At 60.1% G+C, this 20,401-nt stretch overlaps 1 protein-coding gene across 1 annotated transcript; it reads left to right on the top strand.

Annotated features, from left to right (window-relative positions):
• The first annotated feature begins 403 nt into the window (after positions 1-403).
• LOC311513536 (all-trans-retinol 13,14-reductase-like) lies at positions 404-17,264 on the top strand. Its single transcript, XM_084615434.1, has 11 exons — positions 404-580; positions 7,778-7,960; positions 9,610-9,839; positions 10,213-10,408; positions 11,022-11,219; positions 11,304-11,423; positions 11,837-11,975; positions 13,570-13,679; positions 14,577-14,743; positions 15,715-15,874; positions 16,187-17,264. The coding sequence occupies exons 1-11, from the start codon at positions 421-423 to the stop codon at positions 16,330-16,332; spliced, it is 1,809 nt and encodes a 602-aa protein (XP_084471560.1). The 5' UTR covers positions 404-420; the 3' UTR covers positions 16,333-17,264.
• Positions 17,265-20,401: the final 3,137 nt, after the last annotated feature.

Genomic DNA, 20,401 nt, shown 5'->3' on the forward strand with positions numbered 1-20,401 from the left:
ATGTCTGGAAGAGTGTGTGTTTGCCGTTGAGTGGAATTGAATGAATCAAGGTGTGCGTGTGTGTGTGTGTGTGTGTCACTGTATCTGAAGGAGCAAAGGGGTGTGTGTGTGTGGGGGGGGGGTGTCAGTCCGTCTTCGGGGCGGCGTGCATAAGTTTGTCTGGAGCAGTGCATCAAAGTACCTGGGAGCAGTGGATCCGTGAGCGCCTCCACTTCGTTTGCCCGGCTGTTGCAGAGCAAGGCCTGGCATCCCCAGGCAGCGCTGAGCAAAGAGTTAACAGCCCTTGGCTTATCTGCTGGGACTGAGGCCAAGCCGACTCCCTGCCCACCTGCTACTCCCACCCCACCCCACCCCAGCCCACGGAGACTCCAGCCGGCCTCCTTTGCTCGGGATTTGTGCTGAGCTCTGCAGCCTGCAGCAATGTGGCTGGTGCTTGTCCTCTGCCTCTGCCTGCTGGCCTTGGGGCTGCTGGGGGCCCGGCACTTTGGCCCGGCGGGGAACCCCTTTGCCGGGGGGCCCCTGCAGCCCCCCAGGCCGCTGGTCACGGATCAGAAAGTCAGGGACAAGGTCCTGAAGCAGGGTAAGTGCAGCGCGTGAGCCAGGGAGCGTGCCAAGGGCCGGCGGGGGGAGAGCGTGAGCTCTAAGCCGCACTTGGGCGGCTTCAACACTGTCCCACGGGCGCCTGTCCCTTGTCACCTTTTGGCTGGCAGTAGGGGCGCGCATCCTCGAACTTCCCCCGGGGGGGGTCGCTCACTTCCTGCCCCTCCCGGTTGTGACCCTCTCCTGTTTCCCGACGGCTGAGGCACCTGGCACCTGCCAGCCCCTGGCCGGGTATAGCCGCGATCACGCCGTCCGCTGAGGTTTCCTGTGGGCAGTTCTGACGGCCTCTCTGATCATTCTGCCGCGTTTGTGCTTTCTGGTGTCTACGGGGGGATTAGTTTAGGGATACCCTGAACTCACGCTCTGGGTGAGAGCTGCCACGGCAGTTGCTAGCTGTCCGATTGCTTGAGTGTCCCGCTCCATCTGAGAAGCGGGTGAATTTAGCTGTGTCTAATTATGCTCTTTCACAGCGGAGGGCGGTTGTCAGTTTCTCCTTCCTCCACAGCAGGCGGCATGGCCTTTCTTTGCAGTACCCTCGGATGCTCTTGATTTTTGCCGGTGCTTCGCTTCCAAGCTACAGGACTTTTTCCAACCAAAGTCAGCGACATCTAAATCCCATAAATACCGTTTTAGGTCAGCTCTGATATGCTGGTCCAAATCGACTGACTTTGAACCACTCCGGAGGGGTATTTTAGTGCAGACTCCGCTTTCTCTGATGCAAAGATAATTGTTGTGGATCAGGATCCATTCCACTCTCCAGGAAATCCAGTGGTGGCCCTTGTTGAGTTCTTGAACTGCCTTTGTTAATGTTTGATAGAGATGGGTGGCACTTTTGTCAGAGTAATATGTCCCTAGGGTCTGCCTTAGGCCATGTCTACACTACACTGGTTGGTTGGTATAGCTGTGTCGGTCAGGGGTGTGATAAAACCACGTGCGGTGCCGGCAAAACCCCGGTGTAGATGCAGCTACGTCAGCGGAAGAGTGCGTCTGTGGGCATCGCTAATGTGTCGTCTGGGGAAGTGGGTGGCTATGCTGGCAGAAGAAACTCCTTCTGGTGGCATGTGCTGGGTCTAAAGTGGGGGCCCTGCTGGCATAACTATACCAGCAAAGCATTCGCAGTGTAGACCTGGCCGTTTGGGCAGTGGGAGATCGCTCTGACTCCGTACCACTTCGGAGTTTTAGTCCTGGGCTGAGTGCACGGCTCCCACCTTCTAGAGCTGCTGGCCTGGGATAATCCCTCTTTAATCCACTGTCACTTTGGTTGCCAGACGTCTGGAACTGAACCTGGCCCGTTGCACGGAATCACCAGTCTGGTGCGAGTCCGCCCAGGCGGGGTCCTGGGGAAGCCAGAGGGTCCTGCCCCCAAACTCCGCAGTCAGATGTGACTCTCAGCCAGCCAGTAAAACAGAAGGTTTATTAGACGACAGGAACTTGGTCTAAAATAGAGCTTGTAGGTGCAGAGAACAGGACCCCTCAGCTGGGTCCATTTTGGGGGGCAGTGAGCCAGACAACCACGTCTGCCCTTCACTCCATGTCTCCAGCCAGCCCCAAACTGACCCCGCTCCAGCCCCTCCTCCTCAGGGCTTTGTCCCTTTCCCGGGCCAGGAGGTCACCTGATTCCTTTGTTCTCCAGCCCTTTAGCTCTCACCTTGCAGGGGGGAAGGGTGCAGGCCATCAGTTGCCAGGAAACAGGGTGTCGGCCATTCTTTGTGTCCAGTCCCCTCCACACACACTGCACACAGTGAAGTCAGCCCTCTAGGGCTCTGCAATGATCATACACCCTTACCCCACCACCTAGATACTTAAGAACTGCGTAGGGGAAACTGAGGCACCCCCACAATATTCAGAGGAAACATTAAGAACAGTCCCGCTTCGTCACAGTGAACCTGGCCCGTTGCACGGAATCACCAGTCTGGTGCGTAGTTCTGAAATCTTTCCTAAACACGGATGGCAGGTTCTGCTGGATCCGAGGCTGTGTTCCTTTATGCCCCTCACGTTCAATGGTTCAGTTTTCATCTGCTCTGAATCACTCCCGTCTTCTGTCGCTGCTGCATTACCTGCTCCGTCTTCCGACAAGCTAAGAAAGCGTCTTTCCGTTCCTGCACGGGGAGTTTTCCCCCGTGGTTAGCGTTTTCTGAATCAGACCCTGAATTTGATCATTGAGATGGAGCAACAGGGACAGAACCTCACCCCCCACTCACCTAACACATCACTTTTCTAAATGCCTCAGGAGCCACCCGATCAAACCTCCGTGGCCCGTGGGCCTCATATTTGTTGGATCGACCCAGCCGCTCCCTCAGAGTCAGGAGATCCCGGGAGAATTTGCAAGCTCCATTTTGCAGCCTGGGGCCCAGAACAAATATCCACGTTTGTCACCCCCCTGAGTCACAAGACCCAGCTTTGCAAGGAGAACTTTGTTTCCGCGGGGAAGTGAAACCGTTTGTCCTTAGGAGCTTCTTGCAGGCGGAGACCCACCTCCTAGTGCCTTGGCCACCTTTTCTGCCAGCAGTCCTGCCTCTGCCTGCTTCAGACCCCCTTCCCCGAGCCCCCACACTGTCTTTTCTTAAAGGGGCCGCTCCCATTTCTCTTCATATCAAATTTGTGTGGCTAATAACAGGAAACAAATATTCAAAGTTATTAGCAAATCTAGACAATAGGAACCTGCTTCTAAAACACCTCGTGCGAGTGCTGTACTGGCCTGATCACCTGGGGGGAGAGGGGGACCGTTTCTCGCATCGCACCCCTGCTCTCTGGGATGCTACAGTCATTGCTCAGAGCCGGCCACTGGTGGGCGCAGTCTCAGCCCAGGAGGGACTGTCCCTCCGTATGTGGGGCAACACTGTCTCCACCCACTCGCCCTGGTCGTGTGTGGGACCGGCAAGGCCTGGGTGGGCGCCAAAGAAAGAAGCCAGAACCAAAAGGTGGTCCCTGCTCCAAAGAGCTCACAAAGCGGGGGACTAGCAATCAGGACTCCTGGGTTCCATTCCCTGCTGCACCACTCTGTGACCTCGGGCAAGTCACTCCCTCTCGCTGTGCCTCAGTTTCCCTCCAGAGCGGGTGTTTGAATGGATTCACTGCTCCCACAGGTAAAATTCGGTGAGTCCCCCCCGGGGTGAAAGGTCAGTATTACTCAGGTAACCGACCCTGAAGACCCGCTCCCCAGAGCCAGACGCTTCGTTTGAAACCTGCCCAGCCATGGAAGCAGGAGCTGGCCCAGGACACCAGATTGGCATGGGGATGTCCGCCGATGTCCCCTAAGCCTGGCGCAAGGCAGCCAAGATGAGAGAAGGGGCAGCTCACACCCAGGCCCTGGTCTCAGCTGGGCCGCATCACTTCTCCAAGACATGGACTAATTTGAGGGCCGACAGACTCCCCGCTCATGCCCCGCGGTGTCTGGGTGAACAGCCGGTCTGGCCAGTCCTGCGGGCGCCCCATGCTCACGTCCTGCCCCTGAGTCCCGTTTCATTTTGAATCTTTGTTTCCATCTGCACCTTCCTCCCCCCCCACCCCCCCGGTGGCTTTGACTCAGCCCGGCCACCGATTTCGTCGTTATCCAGCGGCACGATAATCCCCGTGGTCCGGGGCAGATGGAAGAAGCCCTTCTGGGCCCGTGTTTTTAGATTTAATCTGTGTCTATTCTGGTCTGCGGAGGCTGGGCTTTTTTTTTTATCTCCCTCCACTCCCGTGCTGGAGTTGTGTGTTCGGGCTGGCTGGCTGGCTTGGGGCCTCCTCCGGCTTAAGAATCAGACCCAGACAGAGAGGGAGAGAGGCCACGCCGAGGGTCCTTCCAGCCGCTCTGGCAATGCAAGGGGGCCTGGGTGTCAATGAGAATCAAATCCTCTCTCTTTGGGTCGGTCCGGGGCTTGTCCGGTGTGGGGGTTCCCTGGCTAGCGGGGGGGGGGGGTCCACATCAGCTCTTGCCTGGGGGTGAAGACCCGTCCTTGGGGGAGGCAGGAGTTCACCCAGGAACAAGTCCAGGGGCAGCAGGTTTGTATAATTTTTGCTGGTGCCCAGAAAGGGTCCAAGTCGTCCCCCCACCCTCCAGCCTTGTAAACCGATATATATTTTTCAAAATAATGTAAAAATGGACTGGAAACAGTAAGTGTTTAACAGTTTCCCTGTACTGCACAATGTGGGGGGAGTGTGGGGCGATGAGGGCTCTGGGGTGGGGCTGGGGATGAGGGGTTTGGGGTGTGGGAGGGGGCTCAGGGCTAGGGCAGAGGGTTGGGGTGCGGGGCGGGGGGACGAGGGCTGCGGGGTGGGGCCGGAGATGAGGGGTTCGGAGAGCAGGAGGGGGCTCAGGGTGGGGCAGAGGGCTGGGGTGAGGGCTCTGGCTGGGGGGGGCGGGCTCTGGGAATGAGGAGTTGGGAGTGCCAGGCCCTGAATATTTCTGGAGCCCAGGGCCCATACAACTTGCCACCCCTGAACAAGCCCTCTGTTTGGTGCCAGTCAGCCAGTCCAGTCTCTTTATGATGCTGCTCTCTGGATCTCTGCCCAGCCCAGAGCTGGCGTTCAGCCTTCTGGGTCTCCGCAGCAGCCCCGGAGATCGGCCGTGGGGCACTGGGGTGGGGTTTTCTGCCATCTGGCTGCTCAATCCTCTGACAGCTAGGACCACCGAGGCAGAGTGGAGTGGGGATTCACACCTGCCCCTGGGCTTTCTGGCTGTCTCTCCCTCTCCCTCTCTCTCCAGGTGGTTGCCTATCCTGCCGGAGCAAATAACCCCTGGGTTAGGCCTGAAACTGGAGTGAAGCTGTTTGCTAAAGCAAAATCCAGCCTTAGCTTTGTCCCCCAGCTCAGGATTGGGGTGGGGCGGGGGCGCGAGCAGGCGCTTGCCAGGGAATTTAGGTGGTGTCATGGAGTCCCCGGGCGCTGCTCTGGACCTGCTCCCTACGAAGCCAGGCAGGATTCTGGGGAAGTCTCCTCTCTGGGAACAGCCTGTCTGCAGGACACACAGCTCACCCGGCTCCACCTTCCTGGGTCTGACCTCGGAGCATTCAGCATCCTCTGCCCCTCTGCCCACAGCAAGTCTGCCCAGGCGGGGTCCTGGGGAAGCCAGAGGGTCCTGCCCCCCAACTCCGCAGTCAGACGTGACTCTCAGCCTGCTGGTTTATTAGACGACAGGAACATGGTCTAAAACAGAGCTTGTAGGTGCAGAGAACAGGACCCCTCAGCTGGGTCCATTTTGGGGGGCAGCGAGCCAGACAACCATGTCTGCCCTTCACTCCTTGTCCCCAGCCAGCCCCAAACTGAAACTCTCTCCAGCCCCCTCCTCCTCTGGGCTTTGTCCCTTTCCCACCTGATTCCTTTGTTCTCCAACCCTTTAGCTCTCACCTTGCAGGGGGGAAGGGCCAGGCCATCAGGTGCCAGGAAACAGGGTGTCGGCTATTCTCTGTGTCCAGACCCTTGCACACACCTGCCCTCTAGGGCTCTGCAATGATCAGATACCCTTACCCCACCACCTAGATACTTAAGAACTGCATAGGGGAAACTGAGGCACCCCCACACTATTCAGAGGAAACATTAAGAACAGTCCTGCTTCGTCACAGGTGGTTCCCCAGCAGCTGCTGGGCCTCGTCTCTTGGGGCTCAGTTCTGCACCCCAGGACCCCCCGTTGGGAGCCCTTTGCCTGCATCCCCTGGCGATGGGACCGGCCTCCCCACATTCCCAGCAGCTGCGTTGTTGAGCCATCTTGATCAGACAGGTCACTGGCCCTTAGGGTGACCAGATGTCCAGAGTTTATAGGGACAGTCCCGATTTTGGGGTCTTTTTCTTATATAGGCTCCTATTACCGCCCCCCCGTCCCGATTTTTCACACTTGCTGTCCGGTCACCCTACTGGCCCTCCACCCGGCCCTTCCGCGCTGCTGGATTCGCCGCAGGCCTCTGGGCAGCTTCTGCACGTGCATCTCCATCCGCTCAGCCGTGTGGCTGGATGTGTCGGCCCATGGCCCCCTTGGGCCAGGTCCTGGGCGGGAGAGAAGGAGGGGAGTGACCGCGTCTCGGCAGCTGGGCTGCTTGTCGCCAGGCTGCTCCTGTCTCTGGAGGGGTGGGGTAGTCTTGATCCGTCCCGGGCCAGGCCCCGCGTGTCCGAGGTCGGTAGCTGATGCAGGTGGCCGCCCAGCCCTGGGTTGCTTTGGGCCTTCGTGACCCAGTCGTCAGGGCTGCCTTCTCCTTAAGGGCCCTGCTGTGGGTGTGGGGCCTGTAGCGGGAGCCACCCGCTCGGCGGACAGTAGAATGAGCCGGTGGCTGCTGGCAGACTCCCCGAGCCTCTCCCTGGATTGCTGGGGCCGAGAGCAGCACCCCATCATGCCCTGGGCGGCACTCGGGGACCCACACACCTGTCCCAGTCGCTGCAAAATGTTTTCCACTCCACCCTTTTGTTCTGCTGGCCACCCACCTGCTTCGTTTGGGGCAGCTCCCGCCTAGCTGGCTCAGCAAGCCCCAGCTCTCTGCTACTCCGGGAGGCTGTCTACTCGGAGCCCCGCTCGGAAAGCTGCCAGGGAGCCCCTATGTGGTATCCTATAGTCTCTGGGGTGGTGGAGGCTGCCCTTTGTTGGGGTAGCTGGTCTGACATGGTCCCTGCTGAACCGTCCCCAAATCTCATTTGTGACACCCACCGGAGGTCCCCGGCGTCAGCAGATGGGCTCCGCCGTCCCCGCCTAAGCCCCAACCCCCTTTCGGGGAGATCAAGGGTTAATCTCAGGGTCAGAGCCCACCCTTCCCACTAGGGCAATCCTTTTACCGTAGCCCCAGCCAGCCCCAAGGGAGAAACCCCAGCGCGAGAGACTTAGTGAAAGTTACGCGGGTACCTGCCCCCCTCCAGTGCAAGGTAGTGAATTGCTCAGCACTAGATGGACATGCCTGTCCCCTGCCTTCCCAGGGGCACCCCCCTGCTTCCCAGACCCCTGCAGCCATTCACACCAGGGCAGGGTGGGCCTGAGGCCCTACGGCTCAGATTCCCTGGTAGGAATGACCCCCCGAGGCGCAGGGGCTGTGCTTCCTGGGTGTTTGGGGTGAGATGCCGCAGCCGGGCCAGGAGAAGGAGACAGAGGGTTTCGGGCTGGGTGGCAGTGACCCCACGTTCCCCCCAGCATAGGGCCGTGGCGTGGGTTGCCCTGCCCGCTCCCCCGGGATCCTGCAGGCTCTGGTGTTGTTAACCCTTTGCCCTCCCTTGCCAGGTTTCGCCCTGGAGAAGGTGCCAGCCGACCTGGATGCCATCGTGATCGGCAGCGGGATCGGAGGCCTGGCCGTGGCGGCTGCCTTGGCAAAGGCCGGCAAGCGGGTCCTGGTGCTGGAGCAGCACGACCAGGCGGGGGGATGTTGCCACACCTTCCAGGAGAAGGGCTTTGAGTTTGATGTGGGTAAGCGGTGGGAGGAGCCCGCTGGATGCTCGCGGGCGAGGACGTCAAGGGAGTTGCTGGATTTCTTGGGGCCGGGCCCGGCCTGTGGGACCCCCCCCCCAGCTTCTTGCCTGGGCAGAGGGCAGTTCCCCCGTCTGCGGTGCTCCTGCTGGGGAAATGGGGTCAGGGTGCGGGGGCTAGCCCCCACCCCACCCGGCACTCCCACCAGAAGGGTGACCAGATGTCCTGATTTTAAAGGGACAGTCCTGATATTTGGGGTTTTGTGTTATATAGGTCTGGGTGCGGGGGCTTCCCCAGCAGGAGCGCTGGGCAGACGGAGTGGGTCGGGGTGCGTGGGGGCGCCTATTTTTCCAGGGACCCCCCCCAGTTGACCAGGGGCAAGCAGACGGGGGAGCAGAAGGGACTGATGAGCCATACTGGCTGGAACAGTGGGCATCGCCTGCCTCACCAATGTCGAGGGGTTTTGTGGGCATCGCGGCAAAGGAGAGTTTAAGGCAGGATTTGAAAAAGGGAGAGGTCTCACTGCATGACCTGGGGGGCGGGGGGTGGGCAAGTCCCACCCCTGCTCTGTGCCTCAGTTTCCCCATTTGTAAAATGGGGGTCATGATAATGACCTGCCGCCCAAGGGGGCAGTTACTTAATATTGGTAACTTGGTGGAAGGTGGTCTGATTCCTCTAGGGGATGGTCGTGTGAAGATCCCCCTCCGCCCCCCCGCTGGTACACTCTCTCTGCAGGGTGCCGCGGGGACACGGGGGGCCTAACAGCAAGGTTAGCTGAGGTCAAAACCAAACCAACCCCCCCATCTCCACCTCTCTGAAGGTGACTCCAAGAGCAGGACGACGACGGCTAATTGGTTTACTTAATTCCCTAGCATCTGCCGCTGCGGGCTGCCAGATTCATGTCAGATCTCATAAGCTAAGCAGCACGGGGCCTGACCGGTAATTGGATGGGAGGCCGCCCAGGTGGCTACCGGTGCCGGGGTAGGTGGGGCTCTTCTGCCAGCCATAGGCCGGTTGCCCAGCCGAGGTGCTAGCAGCGTGGCAATTAGATCCCAGCAAGCGGGTGACGTGTGCTCAGTACGTGGGACCGGGGCATGCTTCCCCTGGCTAGCCGCAGCACGCTATGGGCATGGCCCGGATTGCCCCCTTTTCTCCAAGCTGCATCCTGTCACGGAGTGTGGGGGGAGTCCAGGCCCTGCACCCCTCTTCCAGGGATTCACTGAGACTCTCAGCCAGCCAGTAAAACAGAAGGTTTATTGGACAGCAGGAACACAGTCCAAAACAGAGCTTGTGGGTACAAGCAGGACCCTTCAGTCAAGTCCTTCTGGGGGAGCAGGGAGCTTAGACCCCAGCCCTGGGGTTCCCTGTGTTCCTCCACCCAGCCCCAAACTGAAACTAAACCCACCCAGCAGGCTCCCTTCTGCAGCCTGTCTTCACATTCCTGGGCAGAGGTGTTACCTCCCCCGCCCCCTCCTGGCTCAGGTGACAGGCTCTCAGGTCTCCCATCCCCAGGGCACATTCCCAGGTCAACACTCCCCCCTCCCTGCTGCGTCACATCGTCACACATCCCCAAAGATCTCACCTTCCAAGCCCCTCCACACTCCATATCACCGGGGCTAATGCTTTCTCTCTCCCTCCTGGCCTGGCAGGCATCCACTACGTGGGTCAGATGCACCCGAAGGGCATGCTGCGGGTGGCTTTGGACCAGCTCACGGATGGCCAGCTGGAGTGGGTGAGGCTGGAGGACCCCTACGACAGCGTGACGGTAGGGGACCGGGACTACCACTTGTGCTCGGGCAAAAGGACCTTTGCGGAGGAGCTGGAGAAGCAGTTCCCGGCAGAGAAGGAGGCCATCAGGGAGTTCATGAGGCTGTCCAAGGTGAGAGCCGAGGTCGTGGAGCAGACCCCTGGCTGCAGCAGCCCCAGCTGAGATCTGGGCCCCACGGCGCTTGGTGCTGTACATGTGCCCAGCGACAGAACCTGGCCCTGCCTGGGAGGGGAAACCAGAGACACAGAGAGGGGAGGTGACTTGCCCAGGGTCACTCAGAGCAGGGAACAGAGCCCTGGCGTCCTGAGGCTCAGTCTGATGCTCTGACCATTGGACCATGCTGCCTTGTGATGCACCGGTGCCATTGTGCTAGAGAGTCTCCCCCTCAGGATCTGAGATGGCTGGGACCCTCTCCTTCCCTTCCTGGGGGGAAAGAAGGCTCTGCCAGGCCCGTTACTGTGGGTTGCTCTTGCCTTTCCTGTAGATGGCGGCGACACGGGTGCCCCTCATTGCTATACTCAAGATGATCCCCCTCTGGCTGGCCACGCTGCTGATCCGCACTGGCCTCATTCACTGGGTCTCCCCCGTCTTCAAGATGGCGGGCACCAGCCACAGCCAGGTCATGGAGCGGCTGACGGCCAACAAGGACCTGAAGGTGGTCCTCAGCTACTTCTTCTACGGTGAGGTGGGCCCCAGCCACCTGCCCCCTGGGGTTTCCCCCTGTGAGGCAGGGTGCCCCTGGTTGAGTAATCCATGACAGGTCAGCGCGGGTCAAACGCCTCCCTGCCAGGGAGTAAAGATGCGAGGAAAACATCTCTCCCAGGATAGCTCCCCGGGACTGCTCCCAAAGTACACTGATATCATCTAAACTTGCTATAATTAACTTCTACAAAACACATAGGTTCGAATGACCTGCCACTAAATCATCCCTTTTCTAACTTTCAATAAACTTTTACTATCAGAGCCATCTAGATTCAAGGCTGTCCATCCACCTATCTCCTTTCATTCTCAGTTATTTACTTTTCCGCCCCTTCTCCCATTCCGATTACCAAAACTGCCGGTAGTTATGACCTTGTTTCTAAAAGCCCTGTCTCCAAATGAACCCTTCGCTAATATGGCTGCAATTAGCTTGATCACATTCTGGGGTATATGCCCCCTACAAACCCAGGGCAACACCAGGTTCAGGCCTTGCAAGGGACATTCCAGTGCGAGGACGCGCCCCTGGGGTTGGAGTGAGATCCCGGGGGGGGGGGGGGAGTGGTTACTTTTTGTGACTCGCCCCCTTGCCGCCAGGCGTCCCCCCCCGGGACTCCAGCTTCCTCATCAACGCCCTCATGGTGCACCACTACAAGCGTGGCGCCTGGTATCCACAAGGGGGCGCCAGCGAGATCGCCTTCCACGCCATCCCGGTGATCCAGCGGGCTGGAGGCGCTGTGCTGGTGAGAGCCCGCGTGGGGAGGATCCTGCTGTCCGAGGGCGGCGCGGCTCTGGGTGAGTCCCGGGGGCACCTGGGTTACCCCTCCCCACATGGCGGAAGTGCGTTTGCTAGGGTCTGGTGTCCTTGTCTCCCGGCAGGAGTGACGGTGCAGAAGCGGGGCCGGGAGGAGGCGGTTTATGCCCCCGTGGTGATCTCGGATGCTGGGATATTCAACACCTTTGGGACCCTGCTGCCCGCAGAGATCAGGAGCAAAGCAGGTAAAGGGGGAGCAGCCCTCTGGGACCTCAGCAGAGGTGGTGTCTGCCCCACCCCTCTCCAGGAGGCCAGGCAAGGGCCCAGTCTGGCAGACAACTGGCACCGGTCCATGGGGTGGCAGAGAGAATGGATGGGCGCGGCTGCCAGCGTCGGGCTGTCCTGTTCTCCTGGGCGCATCTGGGAAGTCCTAGGGCGGCCCCGTGGAATTGAACCCTGGGCCTCCAGACCCCAAAGCGTGAGGCTCGCCTGCTTGTGCTGAAAGACCGGGAGCAAAACCACAGGGGCAGGAGCTGGCTCAGAACTAGCAGGGGCTGCAGAGACAGACGGTGTTAGCCTGGGGTACCAGAGCAATCGCCAGCGGCTTTCCCCTGCACCACCCATCTGTACCCCCCTGGCCCCTCGCTCTCTCTTACAGGGATCCAGTCTGTGCTCAGCATGGTACAGCATGGCATGGGCTCCTTTCTGGTCTTCGTGGGCCTCCAGGGGACCACCGAGGAGCTGGGCATCAAATCCACCAACTACTGGATCTACCTGGACAACGATCTGGACGAGATGTAAGTGGCAGGCCAAAGGTCCCTAAGACCTCTCGGTCGCCCCCTCAGAGCAGGTGTGCTTCTCTGCCTGTCCCATCTCTGACACCTGGGTCCTGATCCCGTGCCTCGGTTGGTCCAGATCCTGTGGTGCTCTTCAGAAGCATAGAGCATCAGAGATCTTAAGGCTGAAAGGGATCAGCTTGTGGTAGACCCAGTGACCTGGCCCCATTCTATCCTTTAATTGCGTTATGAGGGACCCCAGCCGGGAGCAAGGCCACGCTAGTGCTGGGCACAGAATAACAGAGGAGCTTACATTGGAAACAAACCTCTGCCGATTCCACCCCCAAGCCACCCGCCTAGTCTCCCAGGTGAGATTTTTCCTCCTTTCCTGCCCGACGCTGCTGTGCGGCTGGCAAACAGCCGCTATGTCCCGCCCCAGAGGTGGAAGCATTTCAAGGGCGAGTGACGGGATCCCTGCACGTCCCTTACCTGCCGCACACTTGGGGAGGTGAACGGGAAACGGAAGTAGTAATGGAAAACATTATGCAAGTGAAAAATGCCCACTTTCGTCAGACGACGCTGACCAGAGCACGGTTAATGATGGAATTAAATAGACAGGGTCTGTACGTTAGGTGTTGCCGACGGAAGGAGCCGTAGAAGCAAAAGTTAGTATTCCTTGTCCTCTCTATGTTCCAATGGTTATTGTTGATGTTAGAATAGCAGCTAAAGGCCCCAGTGTACTAGGCACTGTACGGACACATGGTAAGCGGAGACAGTCCTGGCTCTGATGAGTTTACCATGTAAATAGTTGAGAGATGAAGAGAGGGAGGGGAAACTGAGGCACGGGGTGGGGACGCAACTAGCCCAAGGTCACCCAGCAGGTCAGTGGCAGAACCTGCCCGCTAGACCATGCTGTCTCTTCAAGTGCTCTGCTTCCCTTCTGGCTCGCAGGGTCTGTCGACACGGTCGTGGTGGGGTGTCTGTGTGGTAGGGACGTCCGCTAGGGGACGTCTGCGCTGGACACACGACAGCGGCAGAGCTGTGGCATCATTGTGTAGACATGCACCGCAGCGGTGGAAGGGGTCTTCTGTTGCTGGAGGGGCGGTAGGGGTGACCTAGGCGTGGGGGTCGGGGTGGATTAATTACACCGCCCAGGGCAATGCACAGGGCCTAACTCTGTCTGGGCAGACTTGTCGGCCGTACCAGACGGAGGTGGTGGAGGGACAAGGCGAGAGCTAGGTGTGTCCCAGCTCAGCTGGAGCCTGTGACCTCGGCCCCTCGCCCCACGTGTGCTGTGACCCAGAGCTGCTCGCATGCCAGGCCCCAGGGGTCGAGGTCAGACCTGGAGGGCAGGTCCCAGGGGAGCGGTTTGCGGCTGAGTTCAGACTCATTCACTTGTAAGGGGGAGGCGATGGGAATTGCCCCCTGGCAGAACGCATTCTGCCCTCACCACCCACTAGGCAGCCCTGTTACTCCACGCATAGGAGGGGGTGGGGGTAGGTGGCGAGGGTGGCTCATGGGTGTAGAGGGCTGGGGTGCAGCCCTCCTCCTTCCCCTCCTCCCCAGGAGGTCTGGCATCCCGCCGTACCATTTGTGCTTTTTCTGGTCCTTTCAGGATGACCCGCTACGCTGCCCTCAGCAGGGAGGAGGTCAGTGAGAACGTGCCCATGATGTTCATCACCTTTCCATCAGCCAAGGACCCCACGTACCAGCAGAGGCACCCAGGTACCCACCCAGAGACCGGCAAATGTGTCCTGAAGCTGGGAACCATTGGAGGGTGGGGCGGGGGGATATGAGGGAGGTTCCTGTTCATGGAAGGTCAAGAAGATGCCTCCTGGCCGAGGACCAGCAAGACTGAGCCAGTCCTGCACAGGTTAAGTAGTGGCCGTCTCTGTACCTGCTGGCCACCCTATCCAGTAGCCAACGGGCTCGCACTTCTCACATGGGCCTGTTGCCCCATCCTTAAACCCCTGCCACCCTCCGTATGGTGCCCCTGGATCTAAGGATCGTGCCATCCCCTGGCCAATGGTGAAATGTCCCGGGGACAAACCCCAATCATTAGAGGGCTGGAGAAAATGCCAGATGGGGGGTTGTGCTCGGGCTCTGGTGCTCTCCCGACCCCCAAGACAGGAGAGCCCAAGCGTCAGCCTGAGCCACAACACCCCACTCTCGCTTCAGGGTCTTGCTGCCCTCCGAGTGTCGGGTCTAAGCGTCACCACCCCGGCTGCCCCCGGGGATTCCTGCCTGGGAGGGAGGTGCCGCCCCCGGCTCAGCAGGGGCCGCTGGTGAACCCAGTAGCTTTTGGCTGAGCTAGAATGCAGGCCAGGTGTCCTCCTGGTTCACGCCGGCTGAAGACCCGGTCCCATATCTTTCAGGCCGACGCCCAGTCCTAGGGCCGTGACTCCAATCGATACGTTGCCCTGGCCGTGCGTGCTCCTCTAGGACAGCCATCCTGCCCCCACAATCACGTTTCAGGGGGCTCCAGATGTCCTTCTCCCATTTGGGGGGCTGGCCCAACATCACAGAATGGGGGAGTGTTGGTTGGGGCAGGGGCCTGTTCAGGAGGGTCCCCCGAGGTTTGCGGCCAGCTTGAATCAGCTCTGTCCTCTCCCTGTGCTCCAGGCCACTCCTGCATGACCATCCTGACCATGGCTCGCTACGAGTGGTTCGAAGAGTGGTCAGGGGCTGGTGTGAAGAACAGAGGGGCTGACTACCATGCCTACAAGATGGAGATCGCCCAGCGGCTGCTGGACATGGCCTTGGAGAGGTTCCCTCAGCTCTGTGGCAAGGTGACACCCCAGTAGACTCCTCCAGTGGGCCTGTGCCGGTTTCTACTGGTGAGCCAGTAGTTCTGTGAGCAGTGAGCCCTGGAACCATTAGCCCCATAGCTCCATTGCTCTGTGCCCAAGGGCTAGCTGCCAGAAGGTCCCAGGAGGACCCAAAGCTCAAGTTGAAGTAGGCATGGCCCTGTACGTAGTGGGTGAGGGCAGGTCCAGGTTCTCAGATCAGCTTCTTGGTCTCTGGGCCTGGGCCTGCTGGGGAGGATTCGTACTCAGCTTGGTGGGGCGGGGGAAGAGCCACAAGGGATTGTAGGAGCAAAGGTCCTGCGACAGCTGGTTTGCCACCACGTGATAACTGCGATTAGCTGGCGCAGAGGGGACATTACTAGAGCCCATTCAAGGCGTGTCACGGGGACTGGTGGCATCCAGAAGCCATGTTCACACTGGAAAATAGATGGATTCCACACCCATGTTCGAGCCCTAGTGTAGACAAGGCAAGCTGTCGCTTGAATGGGGAGTAGCTGGTCAAGGGCCCCCTTAGCTGCGAGCCCAGGCTTAACCCCAACCCGAAAGCCCGGTTCTGAAAAGCAACCGGAGACCCCTTTGATAGCTCCAGGGGAGCCATTGGATCCAGGCGAAGCCCCTGGATTGTGAAGAGATCACTGCACCCGGGACATGCATACACACACGTATGTACACACACACACACACGTGTACAGAGCAGGGAGCGGAGGGCCTTTTCCCAGTGAAGACAAGCTGTGGGCGGGTGGGTGGAGTGGGGGTCCAAGGGCAATGGGGCAGGGACCCTGACCTGGAAGGACTTGGGCCTGTATAGTTGGACATCATGGGGTCCTAGAGTCCGTGCTGGGGGGGAGTGGGTTGAGGGGCAGGGCGTGGGGGCTGGAAGGGCTGGCAACGGGCGGTTTCTGTAGCCCCACGTTGCTCCTTGGCCTGCATGTTGTCCCCCTACCTCTGGGCAGGTGGAGTTCCTGGAGGCGGCCTCCCCTCTCACCAACCAGCACTACCTGGGGGCGCCCCGCGGCGAGATGTACGGGGCCGAGCATGACGTGAGCCGCTTCGCGCCGGCCGTCGTGGCCACCATGCGGGCGGAGACGCCCGTCCGGAACCTCTACCTCACGGGTAAGGGCAGCCTCCGGCCCCGGGGCTGTCCCCACCCCGCCCCGGCCGGTGGCGCTCACCCCACTCCGCCTAGGCGTCGGGGTGGCCCACCGGGCCTTGGTGGGTGCCCGGCAGGTTGGCCCCTGCTCTTGGGTTGAGCCCTGACTTCACAGGAGCCGGGTGGGAGGGGTCCCTCCAGGGCTGGGTTGGTGGAGCTGAACCCAGAGCGCGAGTCCCCCCCTGCCCGGGGCGGGCCGCTCTGGGTGGCGGGCGGGCTCGGGGGCAGCATGGCAGTTCTGCTGTCTGACGCCCTCCCGTGTGTCCCCATCCCAGGGCAGGACGTCTTTAGCTGCGGCCTGGCCGGCGCCTTGCACGGCGGCCTCATCTGCGCCTCCGCTGTCCTCAACCGCATCCTCTACGTGGACCTGCTGCTCCTGAAGAAGAGGCTCAAGAGGGAGCACGGCAAGAAAGCAGCCTAGGGCCCCCCCGGCGGGGGGGGGAGTGGACCCCATCCCTGCTCACGCGACCCAGGGACTAGCTGCCCCATCTCCGTCCTCTGATGCTCAGCCTCGCCGTGCCCCAGCTCTTTCCCTGGGGCTGGGAACGTGCCGGAGAAGGAAGGTCGGAACCTCATCTACACACCCGTTCTCACCCCCAAACCTGCTTTTCCACCCCCAGTCTGGGATTTCCCTCCATCCACCCCGGCCGCTGGCTCTGTGGATCGGTCTACACGGCAATTAGATACCCGCGGCTGGCCCGTGCCAGCTGACTCAGGCTCGCAGGGCTCGGGCTAAGGGGATCCTTAATTGCAGTGTGGACATTTGGGCAGGTGTTTTGGGACCCTGTGCGGTGGGAGCTCGGGTGGCAGCCTGGGCCTGAACATCTGTGTCTCCAGCTGCTGGGCCATTGCCCTGGAATGAGGAGACAAAACCCAGCCTGGCTTTCTGCCTCTAACATTTTGGGGTGCAGTCCAGCCCACTGAGGGGCTGTACCACCCCTGGCCTGCTGCCTCGAGTGCATTGCAGGCAGCAGGCAGGTTCCCATCCTGAGTGTCTGAGGAAAGCCACAGCCCTGGTCCAGCAGCTCTGCCCCAGCAGCCTGCCAGCACTTGCCGGTCACCCTCTGACTCCACCAGCCTGGGTTACCACTTCCCGGGTGGCCTCAACACATTCCCCGTCCCCGATTTCCCCCCAGAATGCGTGTTCTGCGCTGTCCATCCCTTGCCTGGTCTGTTGCCCCTCTGAGAGGCTCAATATACGACAGCTTGCCACCTTCAATGGAGTTACCCAAACAGTTTGCAACATTGGATTCGTTTTGATTAAAGAATCAAATTAGTTTATTGAACTACAAGAGTTAGATTTTAAGTGAGTACAAGTAGAAGGCACTGAAGTCAGAAATGGTGACAGGAGAAATAAAGGTAAAACGCTTTCTAAACTGAAACTAGGCTTGGTCCAAGGTGAAACTCTTATCCCGGGTCCCCTGAAACGCTGCTGACCCAATTCTCCGGCCAGGATCTGCTCCCAAAGGCTGTGTCTTTTGTTGTCTTCGGTGAAAGACAGCAGGCAATGGCTGGCTGGGGAGCAATCCCCTGGGGGTGTTTTTGGTCCTGCCCCCCCTTCCTTGCCAAAGAATGGTCACATGCTACGTGCATGCCCCCATTAGCTTTGATGACACCTGGCTAGAGGCGTCAGCTTGTCCTTTGGCTTGGAGAAACTGGTTTACCCCTTCCCCAGCCTTGGCTGGTCAACACGCCTCCGTCCCGATTTCAGCTGAGAGTCATCACTGTACAAATAATGTCGCTACACCCCTTTCACCAGGCCGTTACTGACCAGCGCGTGATTCGTTCTCAGAGGATACTGCACAGGGCGTATTGTATACAATGATTATGACAATGGTGTGTAGGGTGTGAATACAGGGGTGCATCCCGTCGCACTGCCGCCAGCTGGGAAAGGCGTCCCTTAGCCAGGGCTGCACAGCCAGGATGGACTATGGGGTGGTGCCTTCCTCCCCCCTGCACCCCAAATATTCCAGCCTGCGGCAGGGGCTGGAGGGCGCAGCTACCGTGCTGGGCGCTTGGTCCAGAGGTTGCAACGCTTGGTTCGATGCCCAAATCGGAGGCGGCGGTGTCCAGAGAGTGCAGATTGGTGCCAACCTGGAAGCTGCAGCTCTGACTCACCATCCCCGCCATGGCTAACCAAACACCAGCTGCCCAGCATGGAACTCACGCTAGGTATGAGCTTGGGGCGGCTGAAAAACAAAGGGGGTGAAGCTGAGGGTGCTACCAGCACCCCTGGGTGGGTACAAGAGGGACCAGCACCCTTGCCACAGCTCCCTCCAGTTGTCTGCTGCTGGTCCCAGCTGGGTTAGTCCCCACCCTGTCTGTCGTATGTCGCCTGGCACTGTCTGGTCCTGGATCCCACTTCCTGCCCTGATGGCTGTTGGCTTATTTCCCGACGCTCCACGGTCCTCGGCAGCAAGGCATGCAATGTGCCACTCAGCAAGGACGTGGGCTCAGCTAGCTCTTTGGGGATCCCCGCTGAGCTCCAATGAGAAAAAGCGGGGCACACATGTAACGGTTGTCGGCAGGCGGGATCGAACCTGGGACCTCCATGCATGAGCCCAAAGCCACCTGGCTGTTAAGCAAACTCGTTAATCTCCCTCTAGGTGGTCTCGGTGCCACGAGATGGGACAGACCGCCACACCCAGCAGGTGTGTGGGTTCATACTTCCCCTCGCTGAGGAAACGCGTCCCGACCTTCAGAGACTTCCCAGTCGAAATCCCGGACGAGCCCCCACTTGAAACGCCAACAGACCCGGGCGGTCGGCGGGCAGGATCGAACCTGGGGCCTCTGGAGCTGAATGCATCAGCCTTTACTGCATGAGCTACAAGCCAGGCGCCTGGTAGCCCAGGCCGTAGAGCAAACTCATTAACTCGCTCTCTCTCTCAAAGGGGTCTCGGGACAGAACCCCGTGCCCAGGAGGTGTGTGGGTTACACACGCAAACAGGCTCCCGTTTCTCCTGCCGTGTCAACAAACCGGGCCGGGGTGTGCAGCCATTATAAATCAACGGGATTGCGCGAAAGCCACACCCGACGCCACCGCTCATGGTACAGCGCTCGTGGGGGGCGCAGAAGGGCGAACCCTCTGAAGAGCTCTGGCCCTGAGGGAGACGAGATGGCACTCGTGAGGGCCCTGGAAGCTTTTTGGCTTGCGCCAGAGCATCCCCACGGGACAGTGCTTGGCGGGGATGCTGGCGAGTTGTTCGCTCCGACGCCGGCCTGGCCTGCAGCACAAGCTTCCCGGGGAGGCTAAGGGGAGCAGCTGGCCCAGCCCTGGCAGGAGAGCGCCCCGTCCGGCCAGGGTTTGCCCGCTGCAGCCTGGCTGCCGGGGGCTGAGCTGGGCCCCACCATTTGGAGACGGCAAAGGAGATTTAAAGCCAGCTCTGTCCTTGTCCCTGCCCCATGTGCCAGGCAGGGCCAGCGAGTGCTCAGGGGCTCGGCTCGTGGAATTTAGCAAAGTCCAGAGTGTAGCAACGTGATTGCCTGGGGCGGGAGCCGCTTTTATTGCCCCCTCGTGAGGAGTCGGGCCCTGCAGCAGCTGCCTGCTCTCTGGACCGGCCAGGGGCGGGGGAAATGCTGGGGCCAAAGGACGGCGGGCGCCTTGTCTCCCATTGGCGCAGTGGGCGCCCTTCCCCTCCCAGTGCCCCCGCCCTGCTCCCTGCCCCACTGATGCCACCCCCCTGAGCTCTCTTCTCCAGCTTCATCTCCCCCTACCTGAGCCTCTTACCTGCCCTCCAGCCCCCAGCTCTGCCGCCTTCCCTCCATCGCCCAGCTCCCCCATGGGACGGTTCAGCCCCACACCAGTTATACCCCCTCCCCCAGCAAAAATGCTCCCTTGCCTTGCCCCACAACGGGCCAGCCCCTACTCCAGTGGGGGAGCCGTGCCTTAGCTCACCGGCGCCCCCTGCAGATTCGCCCCCAGGACCTGCACGCCAGCAGTCCACTGGGATTGATTTGTGTCCTCGTGGGACCAGGCCCTCGCACGCAGGCAACAAACACGACACCGGCAGGGTTTTGACGTATAAATACAAGCAGCTCGGGTTGGCCCCGTTGGCTAACTACACAGAGCAAGAGCCGAACAATCAAACAGCCCAAGGCAGCAGCAGCCAGTGCTGACAGCCCATTTCAAATACAGGGAGGGGCCGGCTTTGAGTGGTGTTGTGACCCCCCACGGGCCCGGTCCCAACACCCCTGCAATTGGGCCCGGGTGCCCTTTTGATGCGGGGGCAGGCGGACCCAGTTTGCATGATGTGACAGCCCGGCACACAGGGTCACAACGTCACTCACATCTGGCCCTGGTGCCCCTCCGTCATGCACTGCCCATATTTATTTGAGACAATGAAGTTCAACCCCACGGCTTGAGAATCAAGATGATCACCAGGTGGGTCGAGCGGGACATGCGAAAATGGTTGTCAGCACCCCCAACTTCAGCCAGTGCCAAGCCACGGCCAGCCTGGGACCCCGTCTCTGGTGGGGGGTGTGGGCAGGAC

The sequence above is a fragment of the Lepidochelys olivacea genome, assembly GCF_965140295.1.
Source record: "Lepidochelys olivacea isolate rLepOli2 genome assembly, chromosome: 27".
Classification (NCBI taxonomy): Eukaryota; Metazoa; Chordata; order Testudines; family Cheloniidae; genus Lepidochelys; species Lepidochelys olivacea.

Coding starts and splice junctions, on each gene's coding strand:
- LOC311513536 (XM_084615434.1), top strand. CDS start 421: ATGTGGCTGGTGCTTGTCCTCTGCCTCTGCCTGCTGGCCTTGGGGCTG. Junction 10,409..11,021: donor CCTCAGCTACTTCTTCTACG/GTGAGGTGGGCC, acceptor CCTTGCCGCCAG/GCGTCCCCCCCCGGGACTCC. Junction 15,875..16,186: donor CCGGAACCTCTACCTCACGG/GTAAGGGCAGCC, acceptor TCCCCATCCCAG/GGCAGGACGTCTTTAGCTGC.